The 22,063-nt window shown below is 39.3% G+C and overlaps 2 protein-coding genes across 2 annotated transcripts in view; both read right to left on the bottom strand.

Annotated features, from left to right (window-relative positions):
• Positions 1-22,063, bottom strand: part of LOC127952423 (butyrophilin subfamily 1 member A1) — a 90,872-nt gene that overhangs the window by 17,844 nt on the left and 50,965 nt on the right. The window lies entirely within an intron of this gene.
• Positions 8,570-22,063, bottom strand: part of LOC127952427 (butyrophilin subfamily 3 member A2) — a 33,445-nt gene continuing 19,951 nt past the window's right edge. The window contains exons 8-12 of the mRNA XM_052550859.1: positions 20,441-20,482; positions 20,194-20,226; positions 19,927-19,948; positions 9,366-9,392; positions 8,570-9,138 (exon numbers count right to left, since the gene is read on the bottom strand). Coding sequence (XP_052406819.1) covers positions 9,386-9,392; positions 19,927-19,948; positions 20,194-20,226; positions 20,441-20,482 — 104 coding nt within the window. The 3' untranslated portion in view covers positions 8,570-9,138; positions 9,366-9,385. The remainder of the gene's footprint in view (positions 9,139-9,365; positions 9,393-19,926; positions 19,949-20,193; positions 20,227-20,440; positions 20,483-22,063) is intronic.

Genomic DNA, 22,063 nt, shown 5'->3' with positions numbered 1-22,063 from the left:
TGCGCTAATGGGTGACAGTCCAACCCACCCCAAGATCTCCTTCTTCAGCTCTTCATATGAACCGCTCCGTACAGGGGTAAACATAAAGTACGCCCGTTGCGCTTCTCCCGTCAACAATGGCGCCACGATCCGTGCCCACTTCGAACATCTGAAGGAATGTCTCGACATCATCATGCGCCATCATTTTGCGGATGAGCTGGGTAGCCTGGGCTCGGGGGTCAGGTAGCGGAGTTCGTAAATTTGAGGCACAGGTAGTTTAGTCTTTTGTTCATCACCACTCACCTCCATACCAATACAAACACAACTGGAAAGGGAACTTCACTTCTGCAGCTCTCTGCCTGTCTATAATGCACATGTGCCGATGAGTACACAGCTGACCCCCGAGACCAGGCTACCCAGCTGCAACTGGCACTAGAGGGACATCGGAACTTGATAGTCTCAACATTTCCCGACCTGATATTTATTTTTTCTTTATAAGTTTGACAGGGAAAGCGATGCGCAAACAGAAACACATGCATATGTATGTATATATATATATATATAGAGAGAGAGAGAGAGAGAGAGAGAGAGAGAGAGTGACGGGGTGAAGAAGTACACGACACGAGGATCAAGGTGAGTTCCCCGAAGGGTGGATTTTTATTGATAACCGTGAAGGGAAAGCAGCCAAAGTGAGGGGTTTCCGGTGCTCAGTGCTCAACCTTCTTCTCTCCTTCTCTCTCTCTCGGTGCGCAGTGCTGTGTGGGTCCGTGAAGTCCGTGTCTGATGAGGGCTGGCGGTCACACGCTGCTGTCTGGACTGGAGGGAAACACAGAGAAATATTAGCCGAGTCTTTTGGAGACATCTCTCACCTCTGCTTATAAAGCTTATCAAGCCCGTCCTTGATGGGCTGCAGGTGTGACTGCTCAGACCGTAATGAGCAGGTGCAGGTGTGAATGCTCTGTTTCCAGGTCGCCGCTGATGAGTGCTGGGGACACACGTCACAATATATATCTCCCTTGATGTCTATGTCTGCAGTGCCTGTTTCACGTCATAAAACAGGCATAAGGTCTGTTGTGGCCCCCCAAGTGAGCCTGGTTTCTCCCAAGGTTTTTTTTTTTTTCCTCCCTTTTATCACCGATGGAGTTTTACATTTACCAGTAGTGTTACACGTACCACTGGAGTGTGTAGGTTAGGAAGCAGAAGTTAAGTCTTGTTGCAGCTACTCCTTTTCAAGTCCTGAAAAATAGAATAAAAATTTGTTCCAAAACAGTTTCTTTATGGATCAAGAAACATTACAACCACAAGGTCAAAGTCAAATAAATTTCAGCAAAATTATGTTTATGATTTTTGGAATTAAGTTAAGGTTATTAGAGTACTGCTGCCAGCTATTATAACAGACACAAATACCACAGTATTTACAGTATGTGCTTTATAGATGTTTCTCAGGCATTTGATTTAATTAATCACTCTTTTTATAAAGTTACAAAACAGAGGTGTTTTCCCCATTTTTGATTAGGATTTTACATTACATATACATCAACCTATACCAGTCAGATGGGGCAGGAATGTTTTGGTGCCGTTCGGCAAGGTGGAATATTATCACCTCTTCTTGTAATTTGTATATGGATGATTTTTCTATTGAGTTAAATGCATTTAAAACCAGATGTATAATGGTTCAGGTGATAGTCTTACTAACCATTTATGTAAGGTGATGACGGTAATTTTGTCCTCTTGTAGTGCTGGGTTACAACAGTCACTTTGTATATGCTCAAATCATGGTGCATATTTAATACTAAAAAAGAGTGTGATTATGATAAAGAAAACTATTGGTAGCAAAAAAAATCCCTCTTTTTATTTAGGTGACCAAGATTTAAATGTGGTAAATAAAATAAAATATCTGACTCCCATTATTAGAGATGATTCTAATGATGATGATGTGCAGCACTAGTGCTAAGTTATACGTACAGGCAAATATGTTGGCTTGTAAATTTTACATGTGCAATACTGTTGCAAAATAGCACTTTTTAGAGTTTACTGTAGTTAATTTTATACATAGGATTTATGGTGTAGTTACTCAGGCTAAAATGAAAAAGCTGGTGGCATTTAATGATGCATTAAGGTTTCTGCTTAAGTTCACAAGGTGCATAAGTGCAAGCTGATTATTCATATATAGTGATGCATGATACTTTCCTACTTTGCATGATGTGTTAAGGAATTATATGTAGTTTTATGTGTCTATTAAGTTATACAAGAAATACAATCACAATGGTCTTAAAGATCTTTATCTGTGGAGACAATACATGTATTCTGACAGTTACAGAGAAGTTCACAAACTAATAAAACTTAAACATTATTATTTACACAACATTAGCCTGTTCAGCAATAACATAAAAACAACAAAAAATGTAAATTAATAAAAATATAAGTAAAAATTAAAGCTGCAAGCAGTGATGAAAGGGCCCTCGCACCCGGGCTCACCACCACCCGGTGCCCATAGGAGGAACAGTGAACGTTGGGCCATATGCTTATAAAATAGTAAATATTTGTGCCACATTTCCTGCTGCCAACAGGTGGCGCTATGATTACAACTGAATATCGGCATGTTCATGTCTTCAGGCCAGGATTACCAAACATGCAAAGTTTCGGGCAGATCAGACATCTCATGTTTAAGTTAGTATAAAATAAGTAATTTCCTGTTGCCAGCAGGTGGCGCTATACTTATAGTTGAATATTGGCCTTTAGTTGTGTTCAGGCCAGGACTCTTATAAAACATGTGAAGTTTGGGTCAGACTGGGAATTTTATGCATGAGTTACAACAACTTCCTGTTTCATAGTATTAATAGCATCCTTTAACACATAGTAAGTGTTGCTAGCATGTTTGAGAATATTTCTAGCATGATTAGCACACAATGGCATATTTTAATGTGCTGCAAATAGTGTATAAAAGTGTTAAACATGACACTTCCTGTTGCCAGCAGGTGGCGCTATGACTATAAACGAATACAGGTATGTTGATGTATTTAGGAAAAGTACCTTGTCAAACGTGTGTAGTTTGGGGCAGATCGGACATTGTTTGCCTGAGTTACTGCAACTTCCTTTTTCACTGCATTATTAGCATGCTTTTGCACTTAGCTAAGTGTTGCTAGCATGTTTTAGTATGCTTCTAGAATGTTGTCAGCCTATTTAACACTTGTTGATGCTTTTTTATTATTTTGCATGGAGTCCATAACCGTTTCAAACATGCCACTTCCTGTTGCCATTAGGTGACGCTATGACTATAATCGAATACGGACATGATGATGTGTTCAGGAAAGGACTCTTATCAAACTTGTTCAATTTGGGGAAGATTGGACACTGTATGCCTAAATTACAGTAACTTCCTGATTCACTGCAGTAATCTGATGCTTTAGCATTTAGCTAAGTGTTGCTAACATGTTTTAGTATGTTTCTAGCATGCTGCCAGCCTATTTACCACTTGTTGACACTTTTTAATATGTTCCCAGGGGTCCAAAACGATGTTAACCATATCACTTCCTGTTGCCAGCAGGTGGCGCTATGAATATAACCGAATATGGGCATGTTGATGTGTTCAGTACAGGACTTTTGTCAAACGTGTGAAGTTTGGGGCAGATCAGGGGCCTGTACCATGAAGCTGGATTAGCTGGCTAGCCAGGTAAGTTTCAGTTTAGTTTGCACCAATCCTGGGTTTTAGGTACCATGTAAGTGGCTTGGCTTTTAGCTGCATTCATTGCCATAGTAACTTACACTCCACGGCTAACCTTCTCTGGGGCAGGTTATGTTCTGGGTTAGAGATCTCAAACTGAAGTTGGACCAATCAGATGTCAGAAAAGTGACACATGTCTGACACAAAAGTCACTCCAGTTTATCTTGCTCCAAATTAAATGTCACTAATGCTAAAAAAAAAAAAAAAAAAAAAAAAAAAAATTGGAGTCTGGCTTTAATGATAATTACTCAGTCATTTTATGATTTATATAATTATTGTGGTTCATATTATTATTATTTATCTTTTACACACAAGCAATTTTAGTTAAACAGTTATTATAAATCGTTTATTTTAAATAAAAATAAATGTATACCGATCATGTGATATAAATAAGCTGTAGTATCAAAAAATTGCACTTTTTAAAAAAAATAACAAATCCGACCTTACATGTTCTAGTCTCTACCACTATATATTTTCAAATTATGAACTAAGTTAACAAGTTTCCCTTGTGACTTCACTGATAGAGCAAGATTATTTATTTTATTTGTCCTGTTTAAATTTGTCATATTCTTCAATCTCTTAACCTTTAGCAAAACCTTTAACTTAATCTCACTGGGTCTCTCGCGAGAAGTAAATCAAACTTGCTTTTAGTTGCAAGGCTCGTGATTGGCTGTTCGCCAGTGATGTCACACATTCATGTGCACGCGCTCCACAAACTCAGGATCAAAGCCTGAATTGACAAAGAAAGTTGATGATCAGCATCATGGTACTAACAAAGCCAGATTGGAGAGGTTTGGTTTTGTCAACTCAAAACTAATCCTGTAACTCTGAATTTGTTCAGCTACCATCATGGTACAGGCCCCAGATGTTGCTAGCCTGAGTTAGAGCATTTCCTTATTCAATGCAATAGTTGCATGCTTTAACACTTAGCTAAGTGTTGCTAGCATGTTTTATTATGCTTCTAGCATGTTGCCAGCTTATTTAACACTTGTTTACACTTTTTAATATGTTCCTAGGGGTCCATAAGAGTGATAACCATGTAACTTCCTGTTACCAGCAGGTGGCGCTATGACTATAACTGAATTTGGTCATGGCTGTTTGTTCAGGACAGAACACCTATCACACGTGTGAAGTTTGGGTCAGATCGGACATTGCTTGCCTGAGTTACAGCAACTTCCTGTTTGACGGCGAAACATCAAACTTTGTCAGGCCGCCAGGGACACACTCCTTGACAAAAACCAATGTAAAGAGCCAGTAAGATGAAATTTCTAAGCTTCCTATCACTGTTTATAAGTCCTGTACATTAGGTTTAAATCCATCCAAGGTTAAAAAACATTGTCATTTTGTCAAAATATCATTTTAAAATTACCTCAATTCTCAGAGATCCCCAAACGGTTCGCGCGAAGCTGTTCAAAAGATTCAGTTTCCTTAAACCCCACCTTTCGGTAGCATACTGTGTTCTGATTGGTCAACTAACATAAGCAGTTTGGATTGGTTGTTCCGCACACACCTCCATGGTAAACTATGCGTTAGCATCTGTTTGGGGTGAATTAGGTCTTATTCCTCTCACCGCGAAGCAAACAGTAAAATAAAAAACTTGAACAGTCTCGCTGCTTTTTCTTCTGTGTGGGTGTATTCAAGCCGCGCGCTTCAGTTTGAATCTGAATAGCGCGTTCAGCGCGGGGGCGTGGTCACATTACATATAACGAAGGGAGACATGAAAAACAGACATCGCGTTGTTTTCATACGGATTACTTTATCACAGAATATCTGTTTTCGGCAGCACTTGTTTAGTTATAAAGTAGACATGTCAAGCTTTCTATAGATATCTCTCTCATGTCTCTTCGTTGAGTATTCACAGAGTTACACTTCATTTTAATGACGTGTTTGTACATGACGATCAGCGCAGACAGGCTGCAGACAGCACACATACTGATAAGACGCTCGGGAGAAAACAGACACATAACTTCATAATCATACTTCGCGTTGTGATTCGGAGATGCTCGTTGTTCTAAATAAAGTTGGTAATGAACCATCTTTTATGGCCAAACGCTTTGAAAATCCCGCTGTACTCACCGAGATTAGAAAAGCAGTCATCAGTGAAAAAGGGATTTGTTGTACTGCTCTGGTATTGTGGTGAAAATGAAATCTGATTTTCATTCTTTGGCAGTGAAAATAAAACAAACTTGCCTTTACAATTAAAAACACACTGTCTCCTCGACATGATGCTATCACACCAACCAGAGTGTCTGTGTGGGGAGGTGGGGCAGGTCAGAGTTCCGTTTCTCCCAACACGGTAGGCGGAGATTATTATGCAAAGTGTTCCTAGTGATGTACATAGAGATGGGCAAAAGATTTGAAATCTATAACGACTCGTTTCAGCGATTCAGAGTCGACTCCTTACTTTAGAAGCCAATAACTTTATGAATCGTGTACTTTTTGGTTTAATTATTTGCACATTGTTTACACTGATGGACAGCTACATCATACACTGTAATACAGGTAATTTTTGATTTCCGATCTGTGTGGCTCTTTAACATCACAAAGGTCTTATGATGACCCTCACCAAATTTGAAGACAATCAGATTAAAACTGTAGGAGGAATTCGTCAAAGTACGAAGCATGGAAATGGCAAAAACTGCACAAAAATTGTACAGGAAATTCAAAATAACTTACTTCCTGTTGGGTCTTGAATTTTGTACCAACTTACATACTTTTTTTGTAGATAATGTGTGTTACATGTGTGTACCGATTTTCATGCATGTACGTGAAACGTAGCTCGAGGCGCACTCCATTGAATTTACCAGGTGGCGCTATCGAGCCATTTTGCCACAGATGTAAATTTTCGCCAGTTCTGATGTGTGTGCAAAGTTTCATGAGTTTTGGAGCATGTTTAGGCCCTCAAAAATGTGATTCATTTGGAGAAGAAGAAGAAGAAGAAGAATAAACGGAGCAATTCCAATACTCGCACTGCAGTGCTCGGGCCCTAATTACAGGTAATTGACAGATGTTTCATTTTAGGGTGAACTATATCTATAAAGGGGTCGTGTCACATGTATGATCTGTTTTGGTTTAGTTTTCTGTGTCTCCATCTTCGTTTGGATTTGTGTTTGGTTGTGCCCGTTCTTTCCTGTGAATTATTAAAGGAACTCTTTTGATTATACTTCTTCATCGTGCGCTTTGTTTTGCACACCAGACCGTGACAGAATAGCGGACCTTCAAAAGTGAGTAACAATTAGCTGCGTTTTTTTATTCCTTTTTTCCTGTTTTTCCCCTCTGCCGGAATGGATATCCCAGCCATCCAACTCCTTTGCCTGGAGCAACAGGAACATTCGCTGGAGTACCATACCAAGGACTTTTTAGATCTGGCGGGCCTTTCACACATCCCGGACTGCTCGTTCTGCATATTCTACATCACCAGCCCGAGCGAGTGGTGTAAGGCACGCCAGCCAGTGAACAGTCCCAATGAGGATTTCACAGCTTTCTTGATGAGGAGGATATCTCCAGCCCCACTCCCGAATCAGAGACCAGCCAGCTGTCATTCCGTTGCACGGCGCAAATGTCAGAGCCCACCACAGCCGCAGAGCCCGAGCCTGCCACGATTAATGAGCTGGCGTGAGACAGGTGGAGGAACACACATCAACGCTAGTGAGCCTACCATCGCCCCAGAGCTAGAACTTAAGAGCACGACTGACCAGGTGTGTGAGCCGGCAACACCGTGCGTCATGGGAATACTGGTGGAGATCGAGGGCTTAGAGGAAAGCCCCGCCCACACTCCTGCAACTGAGGGTGAACTGCATCTGGTTTCTGGGGATAATATGGAGGAACTAATGGACATCTTTCAAATGGACTTAATAGACTGGTTTGGGGAGGTAATTCCCAGTTCTCCTGTGTCTCTGCTGGCTATGCCCAGCCCTGAATCTCCTGTATGTCTCCACTGGTTCCACCCAGCTCAAGTCCTCCTGTGTTCTCTCCGAGCCTCCCTCTCCTACCTCCCTTTAAACCAGCCAGTTCTTCAGCTCCATCTCCTCTGGTGCCTGTCAGCTCACCCTCAGTCAACGCCATCTAGGTGCTTTGATCTGCCTCGGGATTTCCAGTCTCCAGCTCTGCCATGGTGTGAGGATCCCCTGTCTCAGTTTCTAGCCTTCGAATCCTGGACTCCACCTCGGCCCTGCGACCCTTCGACCCATCCCTCTGGCTCTGTCAGGCTCCTCCTCCCCTCTGGCTCCGCCTCCATCCTCAGTTGCTCTGGCTCCACCAAGGTCTTTCGGAGCCCTGCCGTCACCGCCTCGGTCGTCTGAGCCTTCTGCTCCACCTTGGCCCTCCGGATCCTCTGTGTCACCCTGGCTCTGTACCTGCAGTGCTCTATCATGGGCACATACTCCATCATCTCTGCCAGTCAGCCCCCTGGTGTTGTTGACCCTACCTCAACCATGTGTCAACTCTACCGTGGGCCGCTATCCTAGCCTCTGGATCTCGAACCTGGCTCCTCCTGCTCCAGGCTCCGCCCTCCATCTACTCCGCACTGGCCCTATAAACTATACCCCTTTCGGAATGCCTGCCCCTCACCTGCCTCACGCCCGTCTCCTGAACGCCCACCCTCCCTCCGCTGTTGGACTGTTTGTCTGCGCGAGGACGCACCATTCTGGGAGGAGGCAAAATGACACATGTATTATTTGTTTTGGTTTAGTTGTCTTGTGTCTCCGTTTTCATGCCTAGTTAGTGTCCATGGTTTAAATTTCCTTTAACAAATATAACAGATCAATGTACTGTAAAAAAAAAGATGTACGTTTCAAAACTCAAAATTTCCTTGCTAGTTTAAAAATAGCTTTTATTGAAACTCACTCCACCGGCCTCGCCCGTTCCCACAACTCTCGGCCCCGCCCCACTCATCACAGTTATATAATAATAAAAAATGCAATTCGTGACGCACAGTGAAGCACTAAAATGAGACATAAAAAGCACAGAAAAGAAGACAAATTTAAAATAAAGATGTTATTCATGATGGATTACATCAGGAGTGGTAAAAGTAAGTGTTAAAACAACATTAAGAGTGATCTGGACAGATATATTTATAGTATGTTAAAAAATATTTCAAAAAATGTATAATAATAATAATTTCCAAGGATGCAAAATTGAATCTTAGACTGACAAGCGTAAGAGTAGATATGAGGCATGGACTTTTCATAAAGGAGGCCAGACCCTCCTCATAATCCTCAAAAGCCTCTCAGGCACCACACTCAGAAAAAGAAAGACAAGTGGAGAATCACAAGCCCAGTGCACCCCATTAATCCGACCCACAGTCCAGTATTTATCTTTAGGATTCAGACTGTTCCACCTCTTCATGTTAAATACCACTTAATTCACTCCTTCACCTCCACCTTATTGTAAAAGGCACTTTTTATCTTCTTTTTTTTTTTTTGATTGTGTGTTCGCTAAAAACAGAAAGAAATTTTGAAGTTATAAAGGGTCCATAACATAATTAATCTTAAGATAAATAATAATATACATAATATTAGTCACCACTTGAAGACCAGTCAAACCAACAGGAATTTAAATATATTGCTTATCTTATGATAAACATTATTGATAAACTATATTATTAATATATTAATAATTTAATAAAGCCATATAAAACAAATGTATCATTTTGGGTACTCACCATGTAACTGTAAATGTTGATCATATTCTAGTTCAGAATAAAGACAGAGAAAAAGTATAAGAACACTGATGGTATTACTTTTGATTTCGCTCTGAAAAACAACAACTGCATATTTTAAATATAAAGTATGATCATTTAGATGTGTTTATTTTATGCATTAACATCTGGTAACTGAATAAATAATTAAAATATACATGCATACAATATTAACATGCATTTATTATTTTTCCTATTTTATTTAGGCTATAAATGCTAGTTCTTTCCCTGTTCTCATTTTGTAATGGTTGACCATGTTGTGAAGAAAATTGAGAATAAAGGCAAGAACAATTAAAAAATTGGCATAATACACTGGTACATATGGTAATTGAATAAATGCATAATACAAATGTACATATTATAAAAATGCATTTATTTTATAAATAATTAAAATATAATTAAAATATCATAAAAAAGTTGATTTATTTCACTAATTCCATTCAAAAAGTGAAACTTGTATATTATATTTATTCATTACACACAGACTGATATGTTTCAAATATTTATTTCTTTAATTACACATGGGTACATATGGTCTTGAACTAATGCAAATGCAAATAATAATAATAATAATAATAATAATAAAATAAAATGGCATAAACATTTGAATTAAAGGGATCATGAACTGTCACTTTTTTTATTTTGTACTGTTCTCTGAGGTCCACTTATAATGTTACCAAGATTTTTATATCAAAATGCAATGTAATCTAGAAGTAAATTATGAACACTCTTTTGAAATAGTTGTGGCAGATTGTAGACTTGATTGGCTTGTGTATGTTTGACAGCCTACATCCTTCACAGATAGGAATTGCTGCGATTTAGGTTAAACCACATAAATACTCATCTCAAACTATCTGTTTAACTGACAAAGTAATAGTGAGCACAATAAAAACAGTTACTCAATAGACCGGCATTCGCCTCTATATTGTTTTTCACGTTTCATACACAAATCGGTGGGCGTGGCTAAACAGGCAGTGATGTAGAAGCAAGCGTTGCTCTACTGCAAAGGTGTTGTAGAGGTGATGTTCAGCCACACTATTACATCATTAGAGTTGTACATTCCATAATCATTCCATTTAACAGACTGGCTTCAATATAAGCTGTTTTTAGAGTACCCAGAAAGTTTTGAGTGCTGACACTTTTTTTTGATAGTACAATGACCTCTTATACAGTGCCCTCCATAAAAAATGGAACAGTTAAGACAATATTCTTCTGTTTGCTGTGGAGTCAAGAAATCGTCTCGGTTACGTATGGTAACCCTCCTTCCCTGAAGGAGGGAACGGAGACGCCACGTCGGTGACCGACGAATATGGGATATCGCTTCAATAGACCAATCTACTTCGAGTGTAAACTAAACGAGCCAATGCACATTGGCATGCAATTATTGCATCCAGCTGCCGCTGATCACTGCGTGAGTATATGAAGGCAGCAGGTGCTATGCATACCAGTTTTTCACTGAGCAGCTGAGCCTGGGACCCGGCAGCTCAGCGGTGGTAGAGCAACCATGGCGACGGGACGTGGCGTCTCCGTTCCCTCCTTCAGGGAACGAGGGTTGCCATACGTAACTGAGGCATTCCCTTTCGGTCACTCTCGACGCCATGTCGGTGACTGACGAATATGGGATCCCTATGAAAGCGCCATGGGTGCTGCCCCTTCCAGTGCCCTGTGCGAGCCGCCTGCACCCCTATTAGGTGTAGGCCGGGTCTCAGAACAAGTAGCTCCACTCACCGTTGTCAAAGCACTACCTCACTGGGTGAGACTGGATAAAACTGGGAAAACGTACCCGGTCCGCTTGGAACCGGGACGCTGCGGAAGCCCCATCCTTCCCGAAGGAGGTCTCGGAGGCAAATACACATATAGCATCCGTTTAGGAGTATACGGAGAAATTTGAGGTGATTAAGAACCCTCTTGGGAAGGCAGAAGTCTGCCGGGAAAACACGGGCTCTAAGGCTATACCGTGGACTATACACATACGAGTACCGCTTAGGTCTCAATATGGAACCCACCCTTCCATGGTTCTCAGGGATACATCATGAAGGCCTGGCGCCGGACGTTCCGCCGCGTCCAGCTGCTTGGGGTGATGGAGGATCTCAACAGGATCTACAGTACGGACACTCTGGAGCAGTTTAAGCAAGCCGACACTAACCGGGGCCTCTCAGTGCCACTACCCATTTGAGGTGAGAACACAGGAGGATACCGGCTCTACACGAAGGCTATAGAACCTAGCGAACGTGTTGTGGTCGCCCAGCCCGCAGCTCTACAAATATCTGTCAGTGAGGCGCCACGAGCCAGCGCCCAGGAGGATGCAACACTTCTAGTTGAGTGAGCTCGCAACCTGAACGGGCGTCATGGTACACAGGAAAAGAAGCAACCTGGACTTTGAGGGTGGAGGGAGACAGCCTTCGCTCCAGCCCTTGCTGCAGAAAGGACAGCATGACCGCAATCGGGCATCTTCGGGGGTCTTCTTGGCGAGAAGAACACCACTCAACGAACAGGTTCCACTTCAAGGCGTAAGAGTGTCTTGTAGACGGTGCTCTTGCCGAAGTGATGGTGTTCGCTACCTCTTGGGGTAGTCACCTAGAACATCCGCGTCCCATCCAGGGACCAGACATGGAGTTTCCAAAGGTCTGGACCCGGGTGCCAAATGGAGCCCCATCTCTGAGTCAGTAGATCCTTCCTTAGAAGAATTGGCCAAGGAGGGGCTGTCGCAAGGAGCACTAGTTCGGGGAACCAGGTCTGCGTGGGCCAATACGGCGCTACTAGCAACATTTGCTCCTCGTCCTCCCAGAATTTGCACAGGGTCTGTGCGAGAAGGCTCACATGTACGCAATGGTCGCAGTGTTGTCCATTCGGACCAGCACATGCTTGCCTCGTAAGAGACCTTTGAGATGGTTCAAGGCAAGGTGTGCTGCTAACAACTCTAGGCAATTGATGTGCCAGTGCAGCTGCGGCCCGTCCAAACCCCTGAGACTGCATGCCCGTTGTACGTGGCCCCCCAGCCAGTGGTGGAGGCATCTGTGTAAACCACAGCATGCCTGGAGATCTGCTCTAGGGGCACCCCCTGCCCAGAGAAATGCAAGATCTGACCACGGAGTGAGGGTTTGGCGACAGGCCGGTGTAACTTGGACCCGGTGAGTGCCGCGCTTCCACGCCCACCTCAGGACTCGGCTATAAAGCCAGTGCTGGAGCGGTCGCATATGTAATAGCGAAAGGCGCTGGGGTGGGGCGCTGAGAACCAGTGCACGCCACGCCAAGAAACCAATCATCCAGCCGCGATGGTTCGGGATGCGGTGGGGGATTCCACTCGAGCCCTACCCTCTCGGCGGCCCGGGAAAGCATAACTGCTACTTCGGGATCCAACTCAGGCTTTGCCACTGTCCCGGCAGGGCGGCAGCGCAGCCAAATCGTCATCCAACAGCTCTCCCTCCGATGCTGAGATCGACATCCGGTCGGGGGGGTCCCAATGGATCCCGCTGGTACGCTCCTTGAAGAGGGCCCAGCGCGTTCTGTGGGTTGCTCCACTGGATCGGAGGTGCAAGAGGAGTGGTGGTCCCCAGAGAGTTGGTTCCCTGCGGGGGAACGCAGTGATCAGCGGAAGCTGGATGCAATAATTGCATGCCAATGTGTATTGGCTCGTTTAGTTTACACTTGAAGTAGCAGTGTTGTGCCAGTTCATACTTAAAAAGAACTAGCTCAAAGTTCAGTTCACACAGATGATAATGAACTAGTTCATGTTCATAGTTCTTTTTTTTTTTTAATGAACTAAGTTCACATATCTAAAAACGAACTAGTTCATTCTTTTTAAGATAGGCCACTATCATACTCAATAGAACCTCTTTACCATCCATTACCAGCTGCAAATCACTGCCACTCCAAAACTAATAAAAATTATTGTACCAATAAACAAGAGACAATTATTATAGCCAGGAGAAAAATAATGTTGAGATAAAGAATATATTTACCCCTTAAATAATGTGTAATCATGATATGTAGAAATTAGAAAATACAAGGTGCAGTCAAGGTATACTGTATGTTCAGTGAAACTTTTATTTAGCCAGCATGAACCAAATTACCCAGGACTTAAAAAAAAGTATATTCAGGTTCATAGGGAAAAGATCAGTCTACTGACAAAAATCCAGCATATTCTGAACGGCAGTAACTATGTAAACCAGACCAAAGTAGTCGTGTACTGTAATGTCAAATTAGCTTGGGCTTACCCTGCTCAATGTGCAATACTCAACCAACACATTTTCACACCTTCAAAAGGAAGTAAACAGTGAGTAAACGATGAAAATGCCATTTACATTCATTTATAATAAAACAATCTTCCTGATTATATTTGTCTAAAGAAATTGAACAGCTAGCAGCTGAACAACTTAACTTAAGATGACCTTACCCTGCTCAATGGGAAATACTGGAACAACACATTCTAGCATCCTCAAAAGACAGTAAACAGTGAGTAAACAATGACAATGCCATTTACATTCATTAATATTTTTTTTTCTAACTCTTCCTGACTTATATTTGTCCAAATGAATTGAATAGCTCTGAAAACTGAAAATTATACAGCATATAGCTCTAATAAACAAACATAGCATTCAATTTCAGATGCTGGATTTAGGATCTGACTGTCCAGCGTATTTGAAAAAGTTAAGCAAACTTTCCTGTCTTTTTGACATTTTTCCCCTGCATGAAACGATCGAGGCTAACAGCAATCTCAACTAGTACAACAAGCGCGCAAGTCATGTGTCACAAACATTGAACACTACACAAACAGTATTTTTTTTTTCATTTAGGCAATTAATTTTAGTGACACAGGAGGTGCCGGATCCAATGTCGGAGGTGACGGAACATGTTCTGGCTCAAATTATGCCTTGGTAAAACCTGACTTTTCAAATGAGCGTGAACGTGAACTGCGCGTGCTGTTCATTCCTGCCAGAGTGAGCCCCGCTCTCGTTCACGTTCATTGTATGAAAAGTGATTCATTCAGTTCAGCGTTCGGCGAAAATATGAACGCGTTCATGCACAACACTGCGAAGTAGATTGGTCTATCGAAGCGATATCCCATACTCGTCGGTCACCGACGTGGCGTCGAGAGTGACCGACTGAAAGGGAACTGTAAATATGATTAAAAGATGAATATTAGACAAAAATACAGAATGCCACATTTTATTATTGGGTGATTCAACACAAAGATGTTTTACCGAATAAGAAGATCAACACTTTTAGAGTTCATCTGTGTCCAGTTGCATTAATTCTTCAGATATTAAAAGCAGGGAATGTGTCTTATCAGTTATATCCATTGCTTCTGCATTCTAAGTCTTGCACTCAACGATGACACACACAAACCAGGATGAAGACGAGGAAGCAGACTCTGAAAGAAAAGCAAGCAATTTGGATGCTAAAGGAAAAGAAATCAATTAGAACTATAGCAAAAACAAAGGGCATGGAGAAATCAAGAGTTTGGAAACTACCGGCAACATCAGCAATCAACGACGACCTGATCGGCTGAGAAAAACAACAGTAGTTGATGACAGACAAATCATAAAAGCTGTGAAAATTAACCCTAAAATACGGGTCTGTAAAATCACCAACCTCCAGAAAGCTGCAGTGATGCTCTGTCAATCTACAGTCCACAGGAGAATTTGAATTACAGAATTACAAAGAATTACAGAAGCTATACAGCAAGATGCAAACCTCTGATCAGCACCAAAAATAGAAAGGCAAAATTATTCACAATTGTGAGGCAGTAGAATTTTGGAACTGAGTTGATGGACCAATGAGACAAAGATTAACCTTTATCTAAGTGATTGGTAAGCAAAAGTGTGAAGAAAAAAGGGAACTGCAAATGATCCTAAGCATACAACCTCATGTGTAAAGCTTGGTGGAGGTGGTGTCATGGTATGGGCATGCATGGCTGTCTCTAGAACATAACCTCTTCATTGTAATGACTTAATGTCTGATAGCAGTAGCAGGATGAATTTAGAAGGGTATTCAAGAAAATGCCACCAAATTCATTAGAAACCACTTCATATTGGAACAGGAAAATGACCCAAAACAACCTGCCAGTTCAGTCAAGGTCTTTATCAGGGCAAAGAAATGTAAAGTCTTAGATTCCCAAATCAATCTCCAGATTTAAATCCGATTGAAGATTAATTTCACCTGCTGAAGAGTATACTAAAGACAGAAACTTCCAAAACAAGCGACAGTTGAAACTGGCTACATTAAAGGACCATGCCCACCGGGGCATTGGAGCAACTAAAGAGGATCGCCCGCGTGCTGTAGTCATCAAACTCCAACACTCCAGAGACGTCTTAAAGATAATGGCAGCAGTGAAACACCTTGGGAATCTCCAGTATGAGGGTCGGCCACTGCGCATTGTGCCAGATGTACCTCCAGACGTTTGGGCTGCACTGAACTTATTAGAAGGAACATACGCTTCAGGATGGCTTATCCAGCTACCCTGTTCTTTAAGGCAAACGAAGCGCAGAAGTCATTCAAGGACCCAAACAAGGCCGAAGCTTTTCTTTCAACCCTCACTTGACTGGTAAAGTAGCATTTACTGTATTAATATGTCTATGAGTGTTTTATTGCCCCATCTAAGTTCATTACGGACAATCATGCGCGAATGGGGCACAGTGGGAGTTATACAATATAAGTTACATACTAAATGGAGAGTTGGTAACTGGACATTGTGAATGTTTGGATGGATGGTTATTTATTTTTATTTTCTCAATAAAAAAAGAAAAGTATGGTCCTAGCTTTAATGTATGGCATGTATTTCTGCAACCGAAATATAATTTTAGTATACAACAATGGGTGTGATAGACATAAATTGTAGTACTGAATATGAGAAATTTGAACATTACCTCTGTACCTCTACTAATAAAAGCTGTGATTATTACAACCCTGAAGATCTGAAACAAAATAATGACTTTTCCTTTTCTGTAATGCATCTAAATATTAGAAGTCTTAAAAAAGCATCATAACGATCTTGTTGCACTTCTTGCTAGCACAGGAAAAAGTTTTGATATCATCGGTTGTAGTGAAACATGGATGAGTGAACAAACCCTCTTAGATATTTATAAAATAGATGGATACTCATTGTATTGTGTTAATAGGCAGGGTAGAATTGGAGGATGTATGTAAACTCTCACTATTCTGTGAAGGAGCGTCATGATTTGACAGTTGATGATGACCACATTGATTCATTATTCCTAGATGTTAAAATGGCGAGTGGTGCATTTATCATCATTGGAGTAATATATCGACCACCAAACTGTGACTATGAAACATTTAGAAACCACTTTGCTAATCTCCTTTTCAGTATAAACCAGATGAACAAAAACAGTATTATTATGGGTGACTTTAATATTGACATTTCTAAAAAAGATATAAAGGGAACTGATTTTTTAAATATCCTCTACTCCTCATCATTCTATCCTACTATTGATAAACACATACGTGTTACAGAGAGAAGTATTTCCAAAATTTCCAATATTATAACAAATTTGCTAAATACTGGTTGTAAATCGGGTGTAATATGCTCTGACATTTGTGTTCTTTACAAACTGGATAAAAAGAGTATCTGATCCATGTACTAATAGGAAGGCAAAAGTTCTTAATAATAAAAAACTTGCAAATCTAATTCAACACCTTCAAAGTAAAAGCTGGGATGAAATATACAATGCCACAGACCCCAATTATGCTTATAATTTCTTAATTGATGTAATAATCAATGCTATCAACTTGACTATTCCAGAAAGGATAATTAAACATAAAAAGCTCATTCATGGATCACCAAAGGAATTCTAAATTATATCCAGAAGAAGAATAAACTCTACAAAAAATACAGGAAGAATCCAAATAGTAATAATAAAACCTTATATACACAGTATAAGAATAAATTAACTAGTTTAATACGAGACAGCAAAGCGAGCTACTTCTCTGATCATCTCAAAACTACCTCGGGGGATCAGTTGAATGAGATACTTGGCTGTAGTAATATATCCTCAGTTATCCCTGACACTGTCGTGCCAACCCAATCAAATAATTCTACAATACAAGATTCACTACCAGATTTGTTCAATAGATATTTTGCCTCTGTTGGAAAGAAACTGTCTCAACAATTTGGTCCACCAGGGGGTGTCAATTATAGAGCATACTTGAGGAGTAATTATCCCAGTTATTGCTACTTTAGACCTACCTGTAAAATGGAAGTTACTAACATTATTTATAAAATTAAATGCTCTTACACAGCTGATGCTGATGGAATCTGTAGTATGATCCTCAAAGCTATAGTGAATGAAATAGCTGAGTCTTTAGCATATATAATTAATTTATCACTACAGCATGGCATAGTTACTAAACAAACTAAGGTGGCAAAGATAATACCAGTATACAAATCTGGGGATAAAAGTGATTTTCAGAACTATAGACCCATATCAATTCTACCAACCTTGTCTAAAGTATTAGAAAGGGTGGTTTATTCACGACTTGTAGATTACTTAAATAAAAATAGCATATTAGTATCCTCACAATATGGCTTTAGGAAGAACAGCAGCACAAGTATGGCCATTTTAGATCTTGTAGAGAAAATAAATGATGCTTTTGAAAGACAAGAAGTCGGTATTGGGGTCTTTCTCGACCTTTCAAAAGCATTCGACACGATTTTCAAATCTTACTTGGAAAACTGTCGCATTATGGGGTCAGTGGTGTGGATCTTCAGTGGTTCAGTGATTATGTTTATGGAAGACGGCAATATGTGACCTTAAATGGTATTGATTCTGGATTGGAAAATATAGGATATGGGGTTCCCCAGGGATCTATTTTGGGGCCACTTTTGTTCATTGTTTATATAAACTTTGCTGATGACACAAATCTGTTTGTATCCCACAAATATTTGAATCATCTTGAAAAACTCTTAAATGATAGACTAACAGAAATAGATACCTGGTTTAAATGTAATAAACTATCGCTAAACATTAGTAAAACCTTTTATATTTTATTTTGATCAAGTAGTCATAAATTCAGTGATTGTGACATTAATTTAAACATAGATGGTAGAGCTATTCAAAGAGTGGATGCAATAACATTTCTTGGAATACATATAGATCCATTCATAAAATTTAAGGATCATATTAATGAACTGTTTAAAAAATTATCTAAAATTGTGGGTTTGTTCTTTAAAGTAAGACATGTGCTCCCATTAGACATGCTCTTATCATTGTATAGGACTCTGTTTGAGCCTCATCTGAGTTATTGTAATATTATTTGGAATAACACTTATCCTACTTATATTGAGCAACTCTTGAGATTACAAAAGAAAGCCATAAGAGCTATTTCATGGTCCACACGTAACTCTCACACAAATGCTCTCTTCTATAGACATGGCCTACTAAAGCTTCCTGAATGTAACTTTTATCACAATGCATGTACAATGTACAATGTTGTTAACAGGTTAAACATTAGATTGTGTGAGCTCATTCCATATATACATCTTCTCACACACACGACACTAGACGGAAACTGCTCCTAAAAGGTAAATGTAGGTACTTAACAACTGCTAGGTTTAGTGTATGTTACAGTGGTCCACAATTATGGAATGATCTGGATACTAATTTAAAACAATCTGCTTCATTATCTATATTTAAAAAGAAACTAAAGCAACAACTACTGGAGAGATATAAACCTGAGGGATTTGCGGCTGAGAATTAAACCCCTTTCTCTTGGTACATGGATCATTTCAAAATGAGGTACAAAGGTATCAGGACTGTCAATGTTGTCTGTTTAAGATAACTGTACTCTAAATACCCACAATTTAAAGAATGGTTGCCCTGGTATCTAAAGTTGGACCGCTCACATAATTCTTGCCAGGTGTGTGGGGTGATGCTGGTGGTAGAATGGACCCCTATTTATAAGCTATTGCTTCTTGGGAGTCCATTTTTTTTTTTTTTTTCACAATAGAACACTATTGTTTTTTCTGATGTAGTAACAAATGCAATGTGTGAAATTGTGGAAAAAAAATTATAATAATAAATAAAATAAATAAATAAATAAATTATGCAAGAGAAAATAAAAAAATAAAGGCTGGGGAAAAGCATTTCAAAGCATAAGACCAAGAGTCTGGTGATGTCTACGGGTGGCAGATTCACTGCTCTGATTGCATGCAAGAGATCTGCAACTAAATAATAGCCTTTAATCTTTTACATCTGCCTTAAATTCAACTGTTCCAATATTTATGCTCACATCAAATAGTGGCATGAACTTTAAAAGTGCTGTCCATATTATTTGGTAAAACATATATGTGTCGAAAGACCTAATAATAAAATATATTATTCTGTAGTTTTGTCGCATATTCATGTTTTAATAATATTATAATAATAATATTGACTCCACAGCAGAGAAAGCAATTTTGTCTTTAATATTCCAATACTTCTGGAGGGCATTGTATTTCAAGAGATCAAGGGAATTTTTGGTTTCTCAGTTCATGACCCCTGTGAAACATAATAAAAGATAAATTCACCTGGTTTTATTCCCCTCTTCTCCTTGAAAAAAATCAGAATAACAGTAAGAGAAAACCTCATAAAATATATAGGCAATAATTATTTCAGAATGAGGAAAAACTACAAATAAAACAGAAATTATATTTAAAAAAAATAGCAAAAACCATAGAAAGGCCTACGATATACACAAAAGTATATGAATACAAAGTGTCTGTTAAGCAGATATTTTGTGGATGAAAATAGACTTTAAATTAATAATTAAATTTAACTTAAAAAGACAAATTCACCTTGCATTATTCTCTTGTTGCATTCATCGTATTCTGAAAAAAAAAAAAAAATTCAGAATAAAGTCAAGAGAAAACAACATTAAACATCACACATAGGTACATAAATTAGAATAAAGGCAAGGGAAAAAAAACAGACAACATCATGTGTGCACATATGGTTTTGCATTACAAATACAAATGCAAATGCAAAAAAAAAAAAAGCCCAAAACTTTAAATTAATAGTGACATAATAAATAGATAAACTCACCTTGTTGTATTTTGCCTATCTCATCCTGTAGATTACCACATTCTGAAGAAAATTCAGAATAAATATGGAAATCATTAAATAGACATATGGCATAAACAAATGTAATTCCATTACAATAATACTTTTTGCTGTAACACAGTAATATAACGAATTACTAATACATTTTTGATAATATTATACCCAATTGAATCTCAGTAACGCATGTTACAACAACACATTTTATCATGAAATTAAGTTGTGATAGTTTTTTTCAAGAAATTATCAACACCGCAAGACATTACAGCACCAGAAGAAAAGAAAAAAGAAAAGAAAAGAAAATTCCTACTGCTAGAATTCAATGGTTGTGATGACTGCAGAAACAAATTCTACATTTGCGAGATGGACACACTCCTATTGTTCTCAGTTTGTCAGAAAAAAGGACAAGAAAGTAATAGGCAAATTAAGTAGGCCTACAATCTATTTGTGACACCAAGGAAACTCTCTGCACCTAGAAATAACTTGAGTGATATAAAGAAACACCTGGACTGGTGCCATGCTGACACTAAGCTGACCAAGCAGAGTCAGAGAAGAGAAAGAATGTAGAAGATGAGAGATAAAGAGAATCATGGCTGAGCATGTTGTGGAAGATATGCAGCCTCTGTTAACAGTAGACTACACAATGCATGCCAGGTTTGTGCTGTGAAATTGAATTAAAAGGAAAATAAAAGAATAAAAATGAAAAGAAAATGAGGTTGTGCATCTTGTCGTGTCAGGCTATAGGTGTCATGATAGTGGGCATCATAATTTACCAGATTTGATCGTTGGTCAACTTGCGCATTGCAAGCACAAATGATTCTGTTGAGTTTATGAATGCAATGACCAGTCAGAGGTGCTCAGATTAGTCACCACTGAAATGCTGGCGTTTTGTTCAATATGCATGCTAGTGAATTCTGCACTCCGGTGAACGGTCATTATAAACAATAAACTGTATATGTAGGCCTACGTATGAAGTAAGAGATACATTAATCAAATATAGACAGCATCACTGATTAGAATGGATTTTATTTTTATTTATTTTTGTAACTCGCGCTAGGCTGAAGTCAGTAATGATGTTCTGTTATTTGCACGCTTTCTCTATAATGTATTTTTTGTTTGAATGACTGTGTAAGTGAAAGTATTATAATTAGTAACTATTAGTAGCCTAACTAAATGTTTTAATTTAATTATGTTCTAATTAATTAATAAATTTAATCCATCTGGTATTTGCCTAAATTGACTTGTTTATCATAGGCAGCAATATCATAGGTAATCTATTAGCTACACTAACATTAGACTACTTTTGTTTCACCCTCTGGCTAAGATATTGCGCCATGAACCTTCACTGTGCCTGTTCAATTCATTATGTTGTAAATTGTTGTATAATGCCTAACTGTCATTATGCATGCTATACCACATCACCATTCAGTTGATGGATAATGAACAGGAATAAACTATTTTAGCATTTTAGAATGCTTAGTCATATTTATGTGGTTATTTTTGTGAAAGTACTCAAAAGTAATATAAAAGTAGTGTAACATATTACAATTCAGAGACAGTAATTTTGTAATGTAAATAATTACTTTAAAATGACAGTAATACATAATG

This window comes from Carassius gibelio, chromosome B3 (assembly GCF_023724105.1).
Source record: "Carassius gibelio isolate Cgi1373 ecotype wild population from Czech Republic chromosome B3, carGib1.2-hapl.c, whole genome shotgun sequence".
Lineage (NCBI taxonomy): Eukaryota > Metazoa > Chordata > Actinopteri > Cypriniformes > Cyprinidae > Carassius > Carassius gibelio.
The sequence above is the reverse complement of the archived record's forward strand: the minus strand, read 5'-3'. Positions and strand labels throughout refer to the sequence as shown.